At 34.2% G+C, this 23,942-nt stretch overlaps 1 protein-coding gene across 6 annotated transcripts in view; it reads right to left on the bottom strand.

The window, feature by feature from the left end:
• Positions 1 to 588: 588 nt before the first annotated feature.
• RB1CC1 (RB1 inducible coiled-coil 1) overlaps positions 589 to 23,942 on the bottom strand; it is a 71,511-nt gene continuing 48,157 nt past the window's right edge. For 2 of the 6 annotated variants that reach the window (XM_054057384.1, XM_054057382.1), the window contains exons 12-21: positions 20,604 to 22,519; positions 16,720 to 16,879; positions 14,430 to 14,538; positions 14,074 to 14,314; positions 10,064 to 10,115; positions 8,722 to 8,769; positions 7,964 to 8,022; positions 7,324 to 7,460; positions 4,147 to 4,217; positions 592 to 3,792 (exon numbers count right to left, since the gene is read on the bottom strand). In XM_054057384.1, coding sequence (XP_053913359.1) covers positions 3,715 to 3,792; positions 4,147 to 4,217; positions 7,324 to 7,460; positions 7,964 to 8,022; positions 8,722 to 8,769; positions 10,064 to 10,115; positions 14,074 to 14,314; positions 14,430 to 14,538; positions 16,720 to 16,879; positions 20,604 to 22,519 — 2,871 coding nt within the window. In that variant the 3' untranslated portion in view covers positions 592 to 3,714. Of the gene's footprint in view, positions 3,793 to 4,146; positions 4,218 to 7,323; positions 7,461 to 7,963; positions 8,023 to 8,721; positions 8,770 to 10,063; positions 10,116 to 14,073; positions 14,315 to 14,429; positions 14,539 to 16,719; positions 16,880 to 20,603; positions 22,520 to 23,942 lie in introns of all 6 variants that reach the window. The other 4 variants (XM_054057379.1, XM_054057378.1, XM_054057380.1 and 1 more) reach the window with 3 other exon arrangements.

The raw sequence follows: 23,942 nt of genomic DNA, 5'->3' as shown, positions 1-23,942 counted from the left end.
AGGAATGAATTACCACTGTAAAGTACTATTAAGTTTTTGCTATAACTATTTACAACCAATCTGGCTCTAGCTAAAACTCCATAAAGCAAGAAAGGATGAAATATTAGGTCATGGATAAAACTTGGGCTGCAAAAAGGCACAGAGTCATTTTGCAGAGTAGAGGTTAGACTTTCCACTCTTGCTATGCAGCATATGTAATGACAAGTATATTTAGGGAAAACTGTATACTTAAAAGTGTAATCTGGTCCTACTCATAGACCATCTTAAGATTCAAATGAACCATAGCTGAATTCTAAACAGCACAAGCTCCTGACTAGAGACCTACTGCAGTGTAAAAATATAGCCTTCCAAAAACATTAGGAAAAAAAATCAAATTCCTTTTAAATTATCACATACTTTTTGTGTTATGTCTGCAGGGTAACATTTGCTTTCAAACAACTTTCTCTACCATTCATGTTCCTTTTAGCACTTCAAAACTTTGTTTAAAGACAGACTTATGGAATAAACATATTAGCGGTAGCACGAGAGTGTTCTAGTAATTGTATGTTTCCAACATCCATTTGCACAAAAGAATTAGAGAACTCTCATATCATTACATTGATCCTCCATCTTCCCCTCATCCCTTCTGAATACGCACTCCTCATCCAAATTATATAGCTATATACAAAGTTTTATTATGGAGCAAGATGAAACACATAGGTGGCGCATAACAAACATAGTTTCAAGAACTAGTAAGTCTGTGACATACCAAAAATATGTAAACTACATTTTTTTCAATGACTGTTCAGAATCATTACTGGATATGTTCAGAGTTTGTTTGACAGAATTTTCATTTTGAATATACATAAAGATAAAATGAAACACATGATAAATATTCATAAAAACTAAAGCCATTGCTAGTTGTTTGTATTTTAAAAATATGATGTCATGTAACAATAACAGATACATCCTGGTATTCTTTTAAGTGGCAGATATCAGCAGGGAAGGACTTTTTCATCCCTCATAGTTTGCATTACAGTACTTTATTTTAATCAATTTATTTAGGTGCTTCACAAGTTCACTTTTATATATTTCTCAAAGTGTTTTGAGTTATATAAATGTCAGTCATGCCTTTCTACATCCTAAGCTAGAAATCAAGCCAACTGTCCCAGCATCATAAATCATCACTGCTCCTGTCCACATAAGCTTTTCCACACGTATATGTGTGTGTGTATTTTTTTTAATGCGGGCAACAATAAATAAACTAGAAAGTTCAGATATTTTTTAGGGCTTTTTTTAATTCCCAGCATGGAATTCTGTACTCACCTCAACTTAGGCGCTCAGGACACCATCCCAGAGCCATCAACAAACTTCATGGTATGTCATCCACACAGAGTAGCAAGACACACAAGCCTCAGCACTTAATGAGATTAGAGTATTGGAAAAACATTTTTTCTATGCGCAAAAAGGAGTGCTACTTGTAGGCGCACAGTATGTAGGGCCATTATCAAATCCAGAGGTTTATCAGATTTGAAAGAACTTCATAAACGAATCCTTTGTGGAGAAAATGCTGGGAGTCCTTTTACTTATCTTTGAAGTAAACTCCAATAACAGAAGAGTGGGGTCTTATGTTGCAGTGCTAGATCGCATGTTGCTACGCAGATCCACTGCTGCTACTCACGGATTAACTGTCCTCCCAGAAACGGAAGGAGTGTGTTCCTCTTCGCTAAGCCTGGTGGCTTCTGGGAGATAACTAGTCCCAGAAGGACAAGTAATATTCATAGCAGTAGGGAGATTATCTGAGGCTGGGAAAGTTTTGTCAGTGGGGCAAAGACATCAAGGCTTCTAAACACTTGGTATATTAGAAAGCACAAATCATTCTACACATGCACCTTCGTAAGCCACTTGTGACTCACTGGACTCAAGGAGCAAAACAGCACCAAACCACACACAAAAGTAAATTCCCATTTAGTTGAAGATCAAAAATACAGTGATAAAAATATTGCATTGCAATTTCTTTTTCTTTTAGTTTAAACCTGTTCCATAGATTTGTGTTATTCACATATTTGACACTGGGCAGTACTCAACTAGGGTAATATCATTCTTAAAGAAAAGGCACATTATTTAATAATTAGTTCTAAAAATTCAGTATACCAACTAGCAAATTTAACAATTAGATAAGAATGTAACTTGACAAAATGACATTCTGTTTTCCAGAGAGAGTATTCTTTGATTTATTTCATAAAAGGTGTGATACAATTACAAGCCCATGAATGTCATAAAAATCTGAATTTAAACTTACTACAAAACAAAATTTTAAATAAAGCACATACAGAAGTTTCAGGGTATTCAAGTGGAGTGGTTACTCTAGGAGAATATAATTTGCACCATATGGGCAGGAGCACTGACATTTTCATCTGACCATTTCTTATCTCTTCTCCACTCCACACCCACTGAAGATAAATCACAATTGAGTAACTATGAATTAAGTCCTAGACTTACTTTCTATTTGCTACCTATTTAAGTATATTTTTATACTGTTATTAAAAAAATAAAAGAAAGACTATATTTTTAAGATGTAGCCAGTATAATTATTTTCAAGTGTCATTTATCTGTTTAACATGTTGACAAAATTAATGCCTTTCCACTTAATTTCTTTTTTATCATTACAGGGTAACTCTTGTAATTCCTGAATGGCACTGAGTATTAATAACTGAGTATTAATAATTAGGTATTGCTACGTAATGAGACCGCTGGAGGGATCAGAGACACGCTGCAACAGATTACCATGAAACAAATATTATAGATAGTGTTTAAAAGGCACACAAATACAAACACATACAGATTCAAATCTTTATTGTTTTAAAATTCTACATGTCTTTTACAATTACAATAATTTGTTACTTAAATGACTCTTGTATGGTTAATGTACAATGAGTTTTTTCCTGAAACTCAACCATGAAATACAATTTCATCAATATGATTTTTCTAAATAGATTAATACAAGATTTCTGCTTTGTTGGGAAGAACAAGTGCTTCACTTTGAACAAACTGCACAGGTGTCTTCCCTTCAGAATCTGTGTGATCAATCCATCGAAAGTGCTTTTGAAGATTGCAGATCTAACTGTGACTGATTTTCAAAATCAGTCTATCAAATGACAAAGGGTTTTTTTAACATTAAAGAGCATTTTCATGTAATGAAACAAGTTGCAGTAGTTATTTTTATTCATCTACTGAGGCAAACATGTTGAAGAAAAATTATATGATTATCTGCATGCAATGAACACTCCTCTTTAAATAGTTGATGAATTTTACACATGTAAAGAATCTGTTAAAGAGTGCAAGTACTTTGATAATGATTTCACAAAAGGACATATGCTGGTAATAATGGTAACTAACATTTAACATCTAAATACAAGCTAATGAATATTTAACAGGCAATTAACATGGCTAACAAACCATGTTTCATGTGGTTGCCCTTTGAGAAAATGAACTCATTTGGTCCACACTCCTAAAGTTATCTGGGTAAAAAAATTGGAACAGTTAGGGCCAGAGTTTTTGATGAAATCCTCGTTTCTAAAATGTGACCTGTTAAAAAGTAAAAGCAGTACATCAATGACGTCCCTTGTCACATGACCTCGGTATAAAAAGATGGCCTGGTATTTGGAGCAATGAACGAGCACTGAAGGACAAGTCAAAAAGAATGGAGACAGAATGAACTAAAATTTTATTGTGTTATACTTTCTTGTTCCATGGTACTGCTTTCACTCTGTAGAATTTTGTACCCAAAGGAACTTTAAATCTGTTTTGTGCCTAAAAAAAAATAAAAAATAATTACATTAGAAATGTGGGATTATTCTTTCGTTTTTTTTACTTTTAAGCAGAAACTCATTCCCACTTCTCAGCATTTACAAGACCCTTTGGAGTCTGCCTAGGTTCTGAACAGCATGCATACAACTATCCAAGCCACTGCTCATTTACTCTTATTTTTTAGTTTCCCTTCTCTTGCTATTCACTGACTAAAAGCAGAGCAGGAACAACAGAACCTAGGATAATTTTCATCTCCCGTATTACGCAGAGACTACTTTTCACAACTGTTACAAACATTAAATCAGATTTTCTTCTCTACTGATTTTATCAGATAATTTTCCTTTCCTATTTACTTACCTTTTTTGCCTGACAGTACTCCTTTTCCATCACTTTTCCTAGCACCCAAGGTCTCCTAGATGCACCTGAAGCTAAAGAGACAATGTATTTATTATTTTGGATAATCAACTACAGGTAATAGGATATTGCATTCAATATGGCTAAAGACTGTTTGCTACAATAATCTCACTGGAAGCAGAAATTCTTCAAAAAATTTTTAATTTTTTTTAAAAAAATTAAATAAGTTCAGATGTCAAGACCAGTCACTGGCATTTTCAAACAAAATAATTTGATTTTTCAGTTTAAATTTTGTTTTAAAAGTTAACATTAGAGAAAATAAAACCAAAATCAAAACTGAAATTCATTCAATGATTCAAAATTACTCTAGTAACACAGCTTGACCTTTTGGTGAGAATTTCTTGAACTATTTGAAAGGATAGGTAGTCTTCTGTACTTGACTATTATTACTGCCCTTACTGAAACATTTACTTATTTTTCTGTATTAGATGTATTAGTGATGGAAATTAGTTACTCATAAATAATAATTTTCAAGTCCTAAAAGTCTGCTAGTTTTGGTTGCAGTCTCCTGAGAGTACCTGACACTATTCAGAAAGGAGGAAAATAAACTCCATAAAAAACTGACAGGTCAAAAGACCAACAGTAGGCATAAATAAACGTTCAGCTTGCATCTATTTCTGTAACAGTGAAGAAATGCATATTTGACTTGTATTCCAAGAAATTACATCCATTTAACTTGCTTTGCTCTTTTACAACTATCACTAATATTTGCATGACGAAAACATCAAAACAAATGGAAGAAACAGCTCACATATGCTCTGTATAATTCTAAAATCAATGCTTTTCTAAGCATGACTATTTATGAGATACAGTATACTAGTGACTAGAACATGAGTCACTCAAGAACGAGCATTTGAATTTCAATCTTGCCCTTCAAGATTAATTTGGCTATTGAAGATGAAGCAGATTCTATTCTACTCCACACTCTACAAATAAGTTCAAAGTATTCATATCTGAATACTCTACAAGTGATATTTAAATTACAAAAAACCTTAAGTTGCTTTGAATTTGCTTGGCTGACAGACTTCACTGATCTAACAAAGATAGCAAGGAAGATGTAGGTTTTTTTCCTTTACATTTGCTGGATGAAAACTTCCATATCCCAACAATAAGGGACAACACAGATATCATGCAGTCCTCAACCTGTTAGTGATGTGAGCATTCTATGTGCTCTTAATGTAGGCACAGACAACCTACAACAGCCTACATACTTGATACTTAACACCGTAGGTGAAGAATTAACTTTATATTTACAAGTTGGTACAAAAGATCAGATTTAGATGCAACGTTTTAGCAACCCTTAAAACAATACTTTGCGATACCCAAGTTCACACCAATTGTAATCTATCACAAATAACACTAGCGTTCTGGTTGCATTTTCCCCACTTCTCTGATGAAGAAACAGAATCAAGACATGGTTTCCTGAAGTACTGACCTAGACACAAATGTATTCCTAAAGCAAATAGTTAAGTCTTTGTGTTTATGTTCAGTTGCCTCAAATTTGAGACTAACTTTGGTTAGCAAGTGGTAAGGAATAGAGCAAGCTAAGTCCATTTGAAAACAGACGGGTCAATGAATTGTATACTCAAGCGTAATACACAAACTGACATGGCTTTTACCTTCTATATTTAAAACAACAGTTTCACATCATTATGTATGCACTACTAATGCCACAATTCAGAATGTAATACATCTGTAAATAAGATGTGTTCTTCCCATATGTCTTGCAGTCTCAGAATTCATTTATAGCTTGGTGGTCTTCTGGAGACCACACAGTTAAGAAACATCATATTTCTCATAACTGAAATTGACAAGTCTGCTCATTGAACATTAGGTGACGGCTTCTGAAAAGAAAATAACATAGAAACTTCTACTGGTAACTTAGAATTAATGCAAAATTTCCTCTTGATGCACATTCTTAGACAGCTCTGCAAAGTCGGGGGCACGGATATGTTTGCCATTTTGTTGGGAAGAACAAGTGCTTCACTTTGAACAAACAGCATAGGTGTCTTCCTTACAGAATCTCGTGTGATTAATCCATTGAACATATTTTTGAAGACTGCAGATCTAACTGTGATACCACATGTGATAAAGACACTAACATGAATGTATTTCATGTAGTACAGTTTAGTGTAAAGCTTTGCTGGTTTTCCTCATTTAAAAAAAGATTAATACTTTAATTAAAACTATGTTTACAGGGCTGCCAAAAAATAACATGAAGATTAAAGGGAGGAAAAAGTAAAATGTGACCTCATTGTCACCTTCCCTGGAGGTGTTTAAGGAACGTGTGGATGAAGCGCTTAGAGCCATGGTTTAGGGAGTGTTAGGAATGGTTGGACTCTATGATCCGGTGGGTCCTTTCCAACCTGGTGATTCTATGATTCTCAATCTGAGCATAAGCAAAACATACAAAAACTATTCTCTAGAAACTTAGGAGTCCTTCTAAACGACACTTAAATTAGGTGGAAAAGCTGTATGAACAAAAACATTGCTTGCAAATCCCCACATAAATTCATCTACATTGTAATTTCAGACATGTACTTGGGTTCATAAATTCCTGTCACTTTGCAGAAGGTGAGCTACAGAGAGAAAAAATTCTATCCAAAGACTACCATAAAAATCATGTATTAAAAAATAATAACAGAACATGCAGTTCTGACAGAAATATTCCCCTTAAGTTTTGTACTTTCCTGAAAGACAACACTGAAAACATGAATCCATATAAAAACAGGCCGCAGACCTTCACAATTAGACATTATTTTTCATGTTACTGAACAGTATGAATAATACCTTTGATTATTACCTGACAGGAATGTTTTCACTTGTTAACATCCTCTGTGTATTTTTTGTTTGTTTGTTTTTTTATTTTACAACTTAATTTGAAGATGCAAATATTTGTCCCTATTTTTCTAACTTCTATATGTTTTATTTAGAATGTTCTGCTTGGAAAAAATGTTTAGCATCAAAACAAATAGCAAAAGCTACAAAGATAATTGACAGCTATTTATATTACATGCTTCTCATTTATCACACATTTATAAAAAAAACACTTACTAAGCATCAGAAAGTTAAGTGTTATTTATAGTAGGAGATAATAATTGGAATTAATCTGACACTTACCACACTCACCTGGTTTGAGATCCAGTGCAGCAAGAGATTCCGAGTGCAAGAAATACAAGGTTGGACTAACAGTAAATAGTACATAGTTGTCATGTCTTTCATCCAAGATAATGAGAACCAAATCACCAACCTGAAAACTGGAAAATAAAAATCAAGGAACTTAACTATAAAAAAGCACGTAAGTGTAAAACCACATTATTTACACTACTATTTTCTCCCATATACTGCACAAACTAAGACTCAGTTGAACAGCAGCACAGACATTTCTACTTATTACGTCAATTCATTTGCTATTTTCTGAAGTCAACAAAACACTACTTCTAAAAAAGCGTTTTTCAAATGTTCTACATCCATCAGCTCATATTTTTCAAAAGAATTGACACTTAATATAAAATATAAACACAAGTACCCAACAATATATTATTTTTTTAATTTTATATTATTGTTTTTCAACAATACTTATGGTTTAAAAAGTTTATGCCAACCGGGACAGTTCAGTAACTGATGGATAAACTATAGATATGATCTATATACCTTTTCAGCACAGCGCAACAACAGAAGAACTGTGACATTCTTTTAGCTATATACTTATTACTGAAGGCATATCTATCTGTTCATATGGAAGTTAACATGCACTTACTCTCTAATTGCTATTTTTTCAGAATGTCTTGAAGATACCGATGACATGCTCTGGGACATCTATAAAACAGAGAAAAGTTATCCAGCATTGGCAAGCTATGATGAAATGTACATTGCAGGTAACGATATGGTTAAGGTAAATAATTTATTATTTCAAACAGTGTCTATCCTTTGAGATCTTATATTCACTCAAGAAACCAGCACATTCTGTTCTGTAGCAGGTTTTGTTGTTTTGTTTTGGTGGGGTGTTTTGTTTGTTTTCTTAATAGCTACCTTTGATTACAAAATTTCTTGCATTTCTTGCAAAATTTCTTGCAAAATTTCTTACTTCTCTGACATTATTTAAAACTAAGAAGAGCTTTCCAGGTCAGTGCCAGTGAGGATTTGTTCTGAGAGTACAGAAGACCTATGACAGAGCTGTGCTCTCTCACACAGAAGCCACTGGCATTCTAAAAAGGTTGATGATAAAACACTGGAGGTTAAACATCTTATTGCAATTAAATCCTGGATGCTGAACTGATGGTCTGTGTTCTTTGGGAAGAAGTCACTTTCTCTCCAGTCATGTAGGTCTTTCCCATAAGAAGGCTAAGTTCAGGTACCTCTGAAAGGTTATCAAGTTACCTATTTGCCACTTGTCTTAACATTTAAAACATCTTTTAAGTTAATGAAAATACATTTTTAGATTTTAAAAAACTTAACATTTGTAAGCTTTTCTTATTTTTTCATGAGACTTAAAGCATGCATTGCACAAATACCTACCAATCTCTGATTTAATCTCTTATTTTCCTCTTCTTTTAACTGCAAAGTCTGAAAGAAAATCTTATCTGGTTAATACACCTTACAAACATTTTAACAAAGTTTATATGACCAGAGCCAGACTACTTGTACAATAGAAATATTTACTACAGCTTTAGGCTGTCAAACAATATCAAAATATCTTTTGAATACATTAAAAAAAGAAAATTTAATTTTAGCAATTACCACAATGCTACAAAACCTGCTAAGCTTATCTCTATGCTTATCCTTAAGTTAGAATACCATTTTACTGACAGAAAAGCAGAAGAATTGTGATATATTACTATATCTTCTGTCTGTGATAACTGCTTTGTAAGCTGATGACAGAATAAAGCATGGAAGAGCTGCTAGTCAGAAACATCCAGTCACTTCCATCATGCAGTGCCACAATCCATTAACAGAAAAAAAATCATGTTCTCTAACTGACCACATATTTTTAGTCTAAGTGATCCTACAAAGCTGAAAGCTAAAGATTTTTTTTGGTGCTGTTTTATAAACGTCAACTTTGAAAAGGCAAGGAAAAAGCAACTGGAACGGAGTTAGATACAACTGGATAGTTCAAAACTACTAGAATCTAAACAATTCCAGCATGATTACTAAGGGTTAATCTAGCATTTTATAAAGAATAACTTCCATTTCACCAACAAGGTTCACCGAAAGCAATGCTCAAAATAGAAGCTGTAACAGAAGTGAAAATTTAATGTATGTATTTTGGAGAAGCAGGGGGTTGAAGTACAAACTTGGAATTCTAGCCTGTAAGACCATGATGATTACTTCAGGAAACTGTAGTTCTAAGCACATTCACAAGTGTTACTTCACTTTTCACAAGGGTATACTGTCAAGATCATAATGTACCCCATTTAGAATTAAAACTATCTAACCCACAGCAACCTAAGATGAAAACGTACCTATTTTCAGTAGAAACAGGTAAATCAATCTTGATTCCTGCCCTGCTGCTTTGGATGCCTTTATTTGAACAAGTAATCAAAACCAGTTTTGCTAGATCAATGATCTATCACTTGTAAAAAGAAATATTACACCTGACTCAGTCATACTGAAGCCTACATAAACAGAATAAACTTCGAGCTAGGCCAAGAATAAGAATAACGTATTAATACTTCTTTGGGATTACTTCAATAAATACTGATCTGAGATGAGCACAATGAAAAACCATTCCGTGGAATGATATTTGTAAGCCTTTAAGTTAATATACTGCATCAGAGTATATAATTGACCACAGCACAACTTCACCGAAGTATTTATAATACCTAGTTGTAATGCTTAATCTCACAAACAATCTACTCACTCTTTCTAACAATATTATCCTCTGTTTTTCTTCAGACATATGAACATTCTCACTAAAAGAAAAAGAAGAAAAGGGATAGGTTAATTCTTTTTTTTCATGATCCATAATTATCTTCCCCCACTCCCAGTCTTTACTCAGTGGTGAGTACCATGTATTTGCTAGCACAGAGGAAACAGCACAGAAATACCTTAAGAATCAGCATTGACATTTCTGGCAGGTTTAAAAGGGATTCTGTCCCCTCTTTTTTATTTTTATTTTTTTTCTCTCCCCAGTCATTGATTATTTTCTAAAGTTACATTGGGCCATTTCTGTATACTTTGCATTATTTTCAAAGCACCAGGATGAAAGACAGCTCTAAACGCTTCAGTGGTTAACCCTTCATATTGCGGTTCAGCTGTACAATGTCATATTTTCCTTATCTTTGTAGTTCAAAGGCTCTGCGCCTGGGACTCTCTAGTAGAGACACTAATGTGAACTTGCTAATTGTCTTCGTTTATCTGTGAAATAAACTGAGTGCTGGGGTACAGTAAGATAATTCTAACGTCCTATTAAGAAATTTCCTGAGAACACAAAATAATTCCCAATACAATTAAAATATATTTTCAAAGGCAGGTTAATAAGGAAGAACTAACATTTTGTAGTCCAAACTGATTTGGTTAGGAAAAAAATGGACAAGTTTTCAGACGTATAGTCCATTCAACCAGTCTCACAAAACATGCCATAAATCTAAGCAAAATGCCAAGCAGAACTAACATATTATAATTAAGCCAGGTTATTTATTATTTCATTTCAGTTAAAAGGCTGTTTAGCTCTCGCAATAGGAAGAGGTCAGAAAGGTGCAATAATTTCTGCCTATTTAATACCTGAGTTTTAGTTCACTCAGCCAACAATTTTTCTTCTCATATTTGTCTACTCAAGTAATTTTTTTAAACCTGCCTCAAGAGCTCAGGACTAGAATGATTACTGTAAGAAATAGTTCTCCTTCTAAAGTTAGGGTATTCCAGTGTTTTATTGATCACCAGTGCAAGTTTAGTTTGGTAAGCACCAACTCTTTTCAACCTTGCTTCCAAAAAGTTATTTAGAGTAGTGGGTATATTATTCTGGGTTAGGCAGCATTAATTGTGATGGGCACCATCTGAAGTGAATGTAAGTATATCCAACAAATCTCCTTTTGCTTCTCTGGCAAAACCTCATTCCACTGGTGTGTTTGCAAGTCAGGTTCATTAATTCCATGAGAGGTAAATAGCACAGGAAGGGTATGGATCTGTTGGGAGTGAGTCCAGAGGAGGGCCACAGAGGTGATCCGAGGGCTGAAGCACCTCCCATGTAAGCAGCACGGGCTGAGAGAATTGGGCTTGTTTAAACTAGAGAAGAGAAAGGTCCGTGAAGACTTTATAGCAGCCTTCCAGTACTTGCAGGGGGCCTACAGGGAAAGCTGGGGAGGGGCTCTTTATCAGGGAATGTACTGATAGGATGAGCAGGTAACAGTTTTAAGCTGAAAGGCTAGACTATATTACATAGTAGGAAGAAATATTTTACTGTGAGGGTGGTGAGGCACTGAAACAGGTGGCCCAGGGACACTATGGAAGCCCCATCCCTGGAGGTGTTCCAGACCAGGTAGGATGAGTTTAGAAACCTGATCTATGGAAGGTGTTCTTGTCCATGACAGCGAGCTCTGGAACTAGATCTTTAAGGTCCCTTCAGGCCCAAACCATTCTATGGTGCTATGGAATCTGGGATTGTTCAAAAAGCTAGTGGCACAAAAGTGAGAAAATGCAAGGTTGCAGCTGCTTAATGATCTTCACTAAGATCCTACATAAATGAGTAGCAATCAGGAGCTTAAGGTCAGTTATTTTGCTTTCTTTTCAACAACAGTAAATATACAGAAGCTGTATCAAGTGGGTGATTCAAAGATGTGGCCAATTTCTTAGGTAAATGTTCTTAATGAGCAAAGAGAAACCTTTCATCATGTTAGGGGTATAATGAATAATCCAGCATTCTAAGCTTTTTCTCCCATGCAAATGAATACAATCTTGCACTATACAGTTCTGAAGCATAAATCAGACATATATTTTGAAAAATGTCAGAAAAAAGACAGAAATAAAAGCTCATGAACCTGTATTATATTTAAAATAAGATGATATCTACCTCATTGCACTAAGGTAACAAGAACAAAGCAGGCTTGCTGTTTATTCAGGGTACCATGACACCACATGTGATATTTATCAATATCACAAAGGAGAAAGTCCATTTGAGGATGAGGAGAAAAGAGTAAACCTGACAATGCAATCATAACTAATATATTATGAGTATATTAAAAAACTATTGCAGATGTAAAAGCATATAACTTTCCATGTAACTACTAATTTATACACATGACTTCCAGTTCAAACCCAAATTTACTTAGCTATGGTAGGAAACTACCCTAAAATGAGTATTCCTAGTACAAGAGAATCAAAGTAACGCAATCTTCCACCAGAAGCAGGCAGAAAGGGTTAGCATGAAGAACAGTTCTTATGAAATAATCAAAAATACCAAGTGGTGAGTATTTCAGTTTTTTTTTTTTACTTTCCGCTATAGCAGAAACATACTCACACTGACTATTTTTATTTTTTTTCTAGTTTTCCCCACTTTCTATATGGAGTTAAAATATAAATGCCTTGGATAAAAATATTGCCTTGGACAAAACTTCTTCACCCTTTTTGCATGAATTCTCTCCCAATAATCTCTTCTGAATGGATTCTCCTTCTGCACTAAGCATGATAACAGCTTAGTACCATCTAGTAATAAGTACTATTTGAATGCACACGTACCACATGGTATTCATTTTGTCTTATTCTAGACAGAAAGCACATGTAATGGATAGCGTTCATTTTAGTACAATTTTTTTAAACTTAACATTCTACACTTCAGAGAAATTTACAAAAATTGTTAGGAAAATGCAGAAAATAGTATTTTTGCATGCATCACCACACCTCCTTTTGGAGCATCAGAATCTCTACAGCTCAACAATACTTAAATTACTTTAGGCACATACAGTGCAAGAATCAAGGCTCTGAACGCAATGTACATTTTCATGCAAGTCAGTATTTAAAAAACAGAAAAATGCATCTGCAGTAGGCTAGAGTCTTGACAACAACCAACAGGACACCTTTGTAGCAATCAGATCTCTTTAAGTTCAGAAGACTTTACAGTCACATGTTAAGACCAGATCCCAGTCTACTAGCTTCACGTGTAGATTCTGACTTACTAGGCAAGGCATTATAAGCAAGTAACGAAGCACACTACTATAGTGTACTTTCATTTCTTAAAAGAAAAGTTTAGTTTGAAATAATCTGTATGTCCTAGCTGTTTTCATCAAGTAGGGGTTTAAAAGATTGCAAAGTTTTTTCCCTGTCCCAATACTGTCTTCCAGCAAGTCAGCAGTACATCACAGCTGACAATATTGATGATTCAGAGGTTATACAAAGAGATGCTGAATAACTGTCCTTCTCTCCAATAATACAAAACATCAACCTATCAAGGGTACCATTACTTGTTTGAAATCCTGAGGATTCAGCCTAATTTCTACCAGGCACACCTATTGCCCCTTGCCCTTTATCAAGAATCTCATTATGCTATCTTACAGAAAAGGATTTTTTGTGTGTTTCTAAATGAGAGCCAGCCACTGTTGAAGAGATATGCCAGTAACATGCATCCACCCAGCTCATTCCCTATTACAATTGTTCTGTTGGACTTGAATTTCATATATTTAGATCTATTTTGTTATGTCATAAATGTGGAGACAAGTTTCACCTTCAAGTTGCATACTTCTAAACCATCAAACTTACACAATTCTGATGATTGTGACATGACAATTAATTCTATGTGTACATTTAAAAGAACATTTTTAACAAGCACAAAAGCACTAGGAGTGTCAAACATGCTCATTTGAACTACACAAAACCCAACAGCAAACATTTAAAGGACAGCATGCTTTGTGTATTTCTACTACAATGTCTCATACTTACTGCACAGCCATCATACTGGTTTCCATTGTGGAGTCCATTCTCCCTTCAGCGGCAATGTCGGAAACTAATCTTTCTGTGTCAGTGGGAAAATCAGCTGCACAGGCTCCACAAACTTCTGAAGCTGCTGCTGAATAGGTTGATGGAGAAAAATTACTACTTCTCAGTTTATTAACTTCTTCTTCAAGTTTCTTCTTCTCTTCAAGTAAGCGAGCTCGATCTTCAGAAAGTGTTTCTATCAAATCTATGACATGAGTAAATAAAAATTCTTTTAATAACAGCAGAACTAAGGATGAAAATCAGTCCGCAGTGAATTGTCCTGCAAGAAGAGATGATTACTTTTTCATAAGTTTGCTTACCCTTATCTTTTTCCTGCTGTTGTGTAAGCATTTTTAATCTGTCGCTAAGATCATTAATTATATTTTCTTTTTTCATTTTCTCTCTTGCCAGAACAGTGTTAAAGTTAGTCTGAAAACAAAAAGAAGTATTACTGAAATAAGAAATGTACTGTATAAATGAAATGCAAATCATATCACATATTTCAGTTTATAATTAAAAAAGGAATTAAACTTATTTACATATTTCTTTGGTGAAGAGATAACACGTCTGCACATTTTGTTCTGAGGTTTCTCTGTAACAATTTATATCATGTCTTTTTTTTAGCGCAATAAACACATGTAAGTACAATTATACAAAATCATCATATAAAAAATAGTATTTTTCTGTCTTTTTTAATACAATGCTTTATATTCCACTTAATGTGCAAAGGTGGCATATTTTATATTAAAAGATTACTTTAGAGATTAATCAGGTTATTAAGACAAATCTGCACTGCATCAAGATATGTTACATGTAATAAAAAAGAAAACTATCATTAAACTAGAACCTGAATTAAAAATAAATTTCAAGTTGCACATTAGTTCCTCAGAGAACAATTAATTAATGTAGAAGTCATAAAGGAATCCTGGCTGACAGCTGCAGCAATTGAACATAAGAGGCTATAGTATCCTTCAATACAAATCTGACAAATCTTTCGGTTGCTTCAATCCCTCTACTAACAATTAACCCTTCCTACTCTTAAGTCTATGCTGAAGAATGACAAGCTACCACCAACCATCAGTTAAAAGATTATTTTGAATTACATTTTCATATTTTGGTGAATTTTAAGATTGTATTGAGCTACGCCTATCAACTCTCTCTCAAAATGGAAGCTATTAGGCAGGCTACACACCTTACATAGTGCACAGTGGCCTTTGGTATATGTCTGTACAACAAAACTCTGACATACCACCTGCTTGCTTAAGTAACACCTCTAAGATAAATTTACTAAGGAAAAAAATTATATCAAGGGTGAGGTTAAAAACCCAGAATATTCAGTGATCAGCAAAGCCAGTACAGTAAACTCTCAGCAGTGACTAATACATCATTTTTATGGGGTTTCTTGAGGGCGTCTGTTAGTTTTTGTTGTTGTAAGTTGGTTGGTTGTTTTTTTTTCCCCTCAATAAAAGGTTCCATCTTTCCCTGGAATTTGCTGTTAACACCTCAGAATCTTTCCTTCCATGCTCTGCTACACCAATAAAGAACATCATTAGATAATGAGGAAAATGGCACATTAAGACATATTCTGATATAAAACCATATCTTACAATTACTAATGTAATGCAAGAAATATTCCTACTAGATTTTCTACGCAAGGGCCACTTCAGTATTAATGTCTGCAGTCCCAAAATTTCAAAGCTATTTCTTCCTTTATAACTGTCTGCGATTTTCTGCTCTCTGCACCAAGTGACTCATAACATTCATTCACCAAGCCGCCTGATCACTACACTGTCTCTTTGTCCTTATGTGATCCTACCACAGCCGAAGTAAGTAGGGGTGCTTAAAACAGAAAATCCTTTCTTAGTGTTTAAATGCAACAAAAGCTGTAGATAATAGTTGTTACGAACAAAGATTTAATTTAAGAACTGAAGACTCATCTACAAAATCTGAGAAATTCAAGATGTTTTGAAATTAAAACATTTGTTGACATAGATAAAATTATTAAACCAGTGCAATATGATTTTGTATCAAGGTGTGGAGTACCTAGTGGTTGCATGCCTATTAAGTAAAATAACATTTGCTTTGAACCTCAAACATAACCTGCCCAGGCTAATAAAGTTTAAAGGCCACTAAGTAGCATTCCAAATTTATTAGTGTTTCGAGTAATTAATTTTGTGCCATCCACAAATTTCCTACTGTTAACTAAGACTACACTTCACCAGTATTATTCTTCGAGTTCAACAGATAATTGTAATTAATTGACAATTTGGATTGCCCAGTTCACAGATATTTAAGGTGGGTTTTGTTGGTTTTTTTGGTTGGTTAGGGTTCTTTTGTTTGATTGGTTGTTTTTTTTGTTTATTGGGGGGGGGAGAAGTGGCAGGGTTAGGGGTTTTATTTTGCTTTGGTTATTAATGTTTAAGTATTGGATTATCATTAACACATCATATCTTGGTTCCAAGCAATACTGCAAATACTAAATGCTAAATGTAAAACTAAATGTTACATAACAAAAAACTCACCAGACAAATCCACCTCCGTAACTTCAAAACAGCAAAAGAAAACAACTAATGGGAATAAAAAAAAATTAATAAAAAGAATCAGCCTTACCTGCTGTTCTGCAGTAAGTGAAGTTCTGATGTTCTGCATTTCTTCATTCTTTCTTTTCTCTTGTTCTTCAAGTTGCTCCAAGAACTTCATTTTTTCTTCCTGAAGCTTCTCTTGAAGTTCAGCAACCAAACTTGATTCAGCAGATGATTCAGTGGGAGGACTTAAAAGAAAATGTTTAGGCTTTATATTTGCAGCATGTACGGAGTCCCAGAATACACAAAATAAAACACACAGAAGTCAAAGGTTCCTTGTTGTGACTTTTTTTTTTTTTAAGCGTTCTAATAAATATTGTATTCCAATTAAGTCATTACTAATCTTCAATGCTACTTTTTAATCATGAACATCCCACCAAATTCTCACTCCTGGGCTTTTTGTGTACTACGCTGGCTCAAATTCTGAAGCTTTGCTGAGCAGGGAGATTTTTGTTTTCATTTTTCTACCATAAGAGAATGTTTGAAAGTGGTACAAAGAAGAACTGTGACATATCAACTCCCTGAAGACTCTCAGTATGTCAAAATGCAACACCTCCAGAACTCTCACATAATTAAAGCAATTCAGCAATAAATCTTATGCTAAGGAATCCAGATAATGAAAATTAAAACTCTGGGTTTCAGAATCTGGAGAACAGTCGTAATGATCATAAAGGGAAAACATCAACAGTCATTGAGGCAGGAAGGATAAAAGACCTTAAATGGCTCTCAAAACGGGCAACATTACGTAAGTGATGGAAAATATTTGGCCTAACTCAAAAGCATTAACTACCCTCCCCTGTGTTTTGGCTTCAGTTATCAAGAAACACCACTAAAGAACACTGGGACAGACAAATCCCTTTGTTGAGCAACTTCTGTGAAAAATTATTATTTTAAATTCCTATTATTCTCCAACACTAGAATTATACATAATCTAAATAAAATTACCCAAAATCTAAGTCTCAACCTATACACATGTGCCGATGGTTTCCTTAAGTCAGAGCACCCTTGAGGTATGGTCTCTTGATGTTAGGTAGGCTGTGCTGAAATGAAAACATCGTGTTCTAATATAGTAACACTGACAACTCCTAATACTAAAAATGCTCAAAGAATTCTTGCTTCATGATGCAACGATTCTCTTTTAAGACTCAGGGCTACAGAACCTCAGAGACATCGGAAACATTCAGCACGGAAAATGTGAAAGAAAATTTAACCACAGAGGAAGCAGGAAAACTAAAATTCTGACAGCTGCATACTGGATTGGAGTTTGGGCATCCATAAAATCATTGGCTCCAGCCATTTCTACAGTCTTTGCTGTACCATACAATCTAGCACAGGCTTGACTACCTCTGTTTTGCCACCAATTCTCCCCATCAAGTTAAGGGAGCACAGGGTTTGTCTGAGACTTATAAAGAGAAGGCATGCCTGCACTTTATAATCAAACACATTCACTCCCGTATTAATACATCAAGTTAATACATCAGTCTAAACCCAAGGCTGTTAGTTGTACTAAAACAAAGCAGGTACCATCTGCCTCTCAGACAGGCTGCCTGGCCCACTAAGTATTCACGAATAAGAGCCAAGTAAAGGATATTGTTATTCTGCAAATAATGTTAACATACATTACTAGTTTTTAAACTTCTTCACTATATCAGGTATTTGGTCTGCAAAAGGTCTTGAAAACTATGGCAACAGTGACATCATCTATCTTCTTTTTTAGTGTTTTCAAGATATTAAAAGCACATTTCTACATACATTAGAAAGATAAAATACGAGAGTTACAAATGCCTTGCATCTTTCCTAACCACGATCACTTGAATTTCAGGCACATTATAATCAAACCAAATTTTCTTATGTTTGTAACGTATGGGTCACAAACATTTCTTTGTCACTTACAAATATTTTTGTTAGTTTTCATATAAGTTTAAAAACCTAAACTTCTGATACATGTGCAACACTCACATCAAATTTAATAATTCATCACCCTGTCTGTGCCTTCCAGTCAGCCAGTATAAAACTGCTCTTAAGGACAATTATCTGACATGCATATAGGTACATGCCAAATAAGAGCTGGTTTCCACCATTACAAGTTAACTGATAATGACTGATAAACAAGCCAACTAGAATTACTGACATACACTAGGATTTTAGAAACTCAAAACCCAAAAAGCTAGACAATGACTTTGAAATATTAAGACAAATTCACGTAACATATATGCCCCCTAGAGATAAAACACAGTATGTCTTTATTCCTAAAGAAATAAACCTAACAGCAGATGAAAGGTAAAAAGAAAATCCTTAGGAGGCAAACCATGTTTTAATGTCACACTAAAAATCAAATCACTTGACAGAACTTAAGCTACTAACACTTCTTTATACTGAAGTGGATAATATTTCTTTGAAATACATTACTGTCTTTTTTATCCCATGCGTATAATGACACACACAACTGTCATCAGTTGTTCAAATTTAAGTGTAGATAGTGGATTTTTAAAATCTGATGACATAGCTACATCTTTTTCCTGCTGAGTCAAGTTTTTGAAAACTTCTATGATGCATTAACTCTACAAAAGGAAAAGAACATGAGGGGTTTTTATCTTTTCATCATATTTCATTAAAATAATACTTTGTTCAATTAAGAACAGCAATTCTTAATTTCTTTATATTCCTATCTTAATTTAAAAAGCATAATATTATCTTGATGTATTTTCTCATACACTAACATACAACACATAAGCGTTAATACAATATCATTTAATGATAGATATGTTTCCATATCAAATTCCTAACGTAATAAGGCTTAACTAGATAATTGAAGTGAAGCAGATATGCAGATTTCCCTTCCATTATGTAAATCAACTGTGCACAGCTGATGGACTCTGCATGCACTCTACATCATCTCCCCTCTCCTTTTTTTTTTTAATATTACATTGATATTCAAAAGTTAAATGCTAACTTAATTCTGTATTCATGTTCTGCAGTACTTTTCTGGCTTTTATGCCCATTCTGTCCATTTTATTGGCCTTCTCCCATTTCACACACTTGGTATATCATAATACTTAGGAAAAAATGCCCTATTTAGGTATTGTACAAACAACATCTATCCACTGCGTTCCTTCATACTACTAAGTATATAAATGACAAATTCTAGCATTTCAAAATAGGACACTTTCTAAGCAGCAGTCACATAGAAAAATTCTAGTATTTCCACTCCACTACATTATCATCTACTCTGCTGACAGGTATTATGAAATAGTAAGCGGGTCAGATATGAAAGGTCAGAAAGAGTAAGTCTAGTAATTTATGGCAAGGGAAAACACTGCAGAAATTAACAATGGAAAAATGTTAGGACGTTCCCCAAAATGACGATGTTGATGTTGTGTCCCATTATAAAACTCAAACAGATAGATAACGATGGCAGCTGAAGTCAATGGAAGTCCAGGTGGCCGTGGGACAGTTCTCAGTCAATCCTATATTTCCCAATTTTTCAGGCCACTATTAGGGCCAACAAGAATGCATAGTTAGCCAATAAAAGAAAATTATCAGCCTAAAAGCTATCCACTGCATGCTCACAGAGGGCTAATACTACAGCAAAGGATGGGAAGGCAAAGAGGAGGCTGAGATCAAAACTGGAATTCCAAGCAACACGCTATTGTGGAAACAATCCTTCAACATAACATTACAAGACTCAAATACAAAACCTTCATTGCTGTCTGTAAATAAGATACTTTACAGACAGAGGAAGATCACTACATATAAAATAGAAGCAATTTGAAACGTGAATATAGAAACTAATCCAGATAAGCACTATTAGAAATACACAGAAAATTAACTTACTGCATAGTGCATTATAAATATACCACATAAATTACTTTTATATACTAAGAAAACACAGCAACTCAATTCTTACAGTACCTCTGAGTTACTTGCATCTCAAGTTGTTGTATTTTTTCCAAAAGCCCTTTTTCAGCAGCTTTCCTCTGTAACTCAATCTCTTTACAAGCAGTTCGTACTGCATCCTCTTTTTCACAACTGAGCTTCTGAATGAGCAACTGCCTGTCTTGTTCTTGGTTAGATACTAACAGTTCATTCTCTTCCTTAAGCTTGCGGATAACAGCTTCATATTTTTCCTGCTGCTCACAGAGGGACAATTTTTCCGTTTTTTCCTTTTCTAGGGCATTCACTTCCAACTCTAACTTACTTTGTAGTTCTGTTATTTGCACTGAAAGTCTTTTTTCTGCCTCAGAAGTTTTCTGATGAAGAATTGTTACTTTATTTAGTTCAGTTCTAAGCAAATTTGATTCTTCTTCATATCTGTTTACTAGCTCAGAAATGCACTGATCTTTCTCAATCGTCATGAGAGTCCTTAGTTCTGACAGGCCCACTTGATATTCATCACTGTTAATTTGTATTTTATTGTTTAATTTATCTATCTCCTTTTTTAAGTTTTCAGTTTCCTTCTCAATCTGAAATTTTAGTGTCTCTTGTTGCTGGTTTCTGCTTTCTTCCAAAAGAAGCTTCATTTCATCAGTTTCTGCTTCTTTCAGGGCAAGTTCAACTTCTAATTTGCACCTCAAATCAGACAGATCTGAAACCTTGATTTGTAACTCTTCTACTTGTTTTTGTTTCTCTTGCATAACTACAGCATGAGATTCCTGCATTTGTTCAAGTCTATGCTGGTTCTCTTTTTTTAATTTATCTAAACAGTCCTCGTGCTCAGCTAGCACCTTCTCAAATTCCTGTAAATGCTTGGCTTGTAGGTTGTTTTCCAGTTCTTTTAAATGGCTTTGCTCCAAACTCTCAAGTTCTGCCCTCAGGAGTTGTAGTTTTTCATTGTTTTCAACATGAAGTTTTTTCAAGTCTTCAAGTACTATCTCGCGTGACTGTCTCAGTTCCTTAATTTCACAATTTTGTGTCTCCATTTGGCATTCCAATTCAAGTAATTTCTGGTCTTTTTCATTCTGAAGGCAAACTACAGCTTCTTTCTCATTTTTCACGATTGCAAATTCATCATTCTTATTTTGAAGAACTTCCTCAAGGCCTAATAAGTCCCCTTTTAACTTTTTAATCTTCTTTTTACTTTCTTCACTATCCTCCACTAATTTATTAATTTTAGTTTCATATTCACTTTTCAAAGACTGCAATTCTTTTTGATGTTTATCTTTTAGTGTTTCTTCAAGTGAAAGTTTTACTTTCTCAATAGTACTTACTATTTCTAACGAAGTGCATTTTAAAGAATTAGAAAAGTCACACTGTTCTCTTTGTACAAGTGTTCTAAAGTGGCAAAGATCTTCTTTTATACCTCTTAAATGTACCTTTGAATCTTGGGCAATAAATTTACATTTCTCCATACAAGCACTGAGGGATGCATTTTCTACTGAAACGTCCTTTACACAAGAAATTGTATCTTGCATACGTCTACTGTCTATTGCATTGATAACTGAAGAATAAAGAGATTCCACCATCATTTCTGGACTTTGTGGGTCACTTATTACATTAGGAGATACTGGATTTTCTTCTATTACAAATTCATTTACTGCTGACATAAAGTCAGATTCTGGACTTTCTGCTAATGAATCCAAGTCTAATGATCCTTGCTTAAGAACTTGCTCCAAGTTTGGATGGGCAATAGTTTCAAAATCAAATGTATGTGCATCAATGCTGTCTGGAGACAATTCTTCTAATGGAACTGGGGGACACACAGGAGGACACAGGGGACCCTGAAGACTCAGTGATGGAGGAGTTCTTGAAGAGGTAGCAATTGCAGTTCCTGTTGTACTTTCTATTCTTGGTGTGGTAGCAGATTGTGGCGATGCTTGACTATTGGAGGCCTACAAATTATAAAATAAGAAGACTTAAAGAGATAGACAAAACTCAATATTTCAAAATTATTAAAAAAAACAGGCAAAACCAGAACTTAAACAGTTAGCCTTATTATCCATAAGAGTCCAAAATATGTACAGCTAAAACTTAAGCAAAAAATGCAGATATTCAGGGAGATTTTTCACTAATTTTCAAAGAGGCACCATTTGTAAATACACAAGGATAGATTACTATTCTATATTTAAGTCCTACATAGATCACATGTAACTTGAAAGGACCGAAACATAAGTTTGGATGATACAAAAAACCGAAATAACCAGTCAGAAATAGATTTGTTTTCTAACAGTCTACTGATTTCAGTTTTCCTAATAGTTATGTTACTAAAATATTTTCCATTTTATTATTCCTAATACTGTTATTAAAAGTCAGTGTAATCCAGTCATTAACATACTAAACTAGGATGTTCACAAGAAGCTTTACTACAATAAAACTGCTACACATCAACATATCAAAACCATGTATGGGAGTTGTTCTGCTTGTGAGAGTGCAGCAGCTGTACAGTATAACAAAGGGTACATTCTAACCAAAAGCAATATTCTGACTTTTCATAATACAAGACATAACAGCCTGAACGGATCTCTCCCCAGCCTTCATGCTGCATCCACCATTCCCAATTTTTATCATTTTGCCTATAGACTTTGGACACCATCAAACTCAAATTTGCAGCACCAGATCCTTCAATATTCAGCTGAAAAGTCAATGGTTAGAATAACCATCTATAATCACCCGTGAGTAACAGCAGCTTGCAAACCAATACAAAGATTAAGTAAAGCTTTTACACCTTCACGGAACTGTTCCCAAGCATCTGTGATCAATTCCAGTGCTTAAAAATGAATTTTGGCTATTTCAAACACAACATACTTTTTCTATACTGCCATGTAATACATACTTCAAGTGAATTCAGCTGAAGCTTGCTTTATCATGGCCTCCAGTTAGATCTATTGCAGCTAAGTTACATGCACTTATTTCTATGTGCTTGAAATTCAATAAAGCACCACGTTGAAATGCTTTAAAAAAATAATCAACCTCAGCAAGGCCTTAGATACTGTGCAAACAGTCTGTATTCTGTGATTTTTCAAGCTTTTTTGTATATGACGAACTCAATGATGTATCTACAAGATTACACTTTCAGTTATACACTATCTTTCAATTTATTTAATAAATAATAATTAAATAAATAATAAATATAAATATAAATAAATAATAAATATAAATAAATAAAATAAATAATAAATACTAAATATTTATTTAATAAAGTTAATATAATAAATTCAATGTTTACAAGCTTTATTTGACAGAATAAGTGAAGGAAGTAAATCTTCCAGTCTACCAGAACTAAGAACAAGTGGTCAACCAGTACTATTAACTATT

Source organism: Cuculus canorus, chromosome 2, assembly GCF_017976375.1.
Source record: "Cuculus canorus isolate bCucCan1 chromosome 2, bCucCan1.pri, whole genome shotgun sequence".
Lineage (NCBI taxonomy): Eukaryota > Metazoa > Chordata > Aves > Cuculiformes > Cuculidae > Cuculus > Cuculus canorus.
This window is presented reverse-complemented; position numbering and strand designations above follow the sequence as displayed.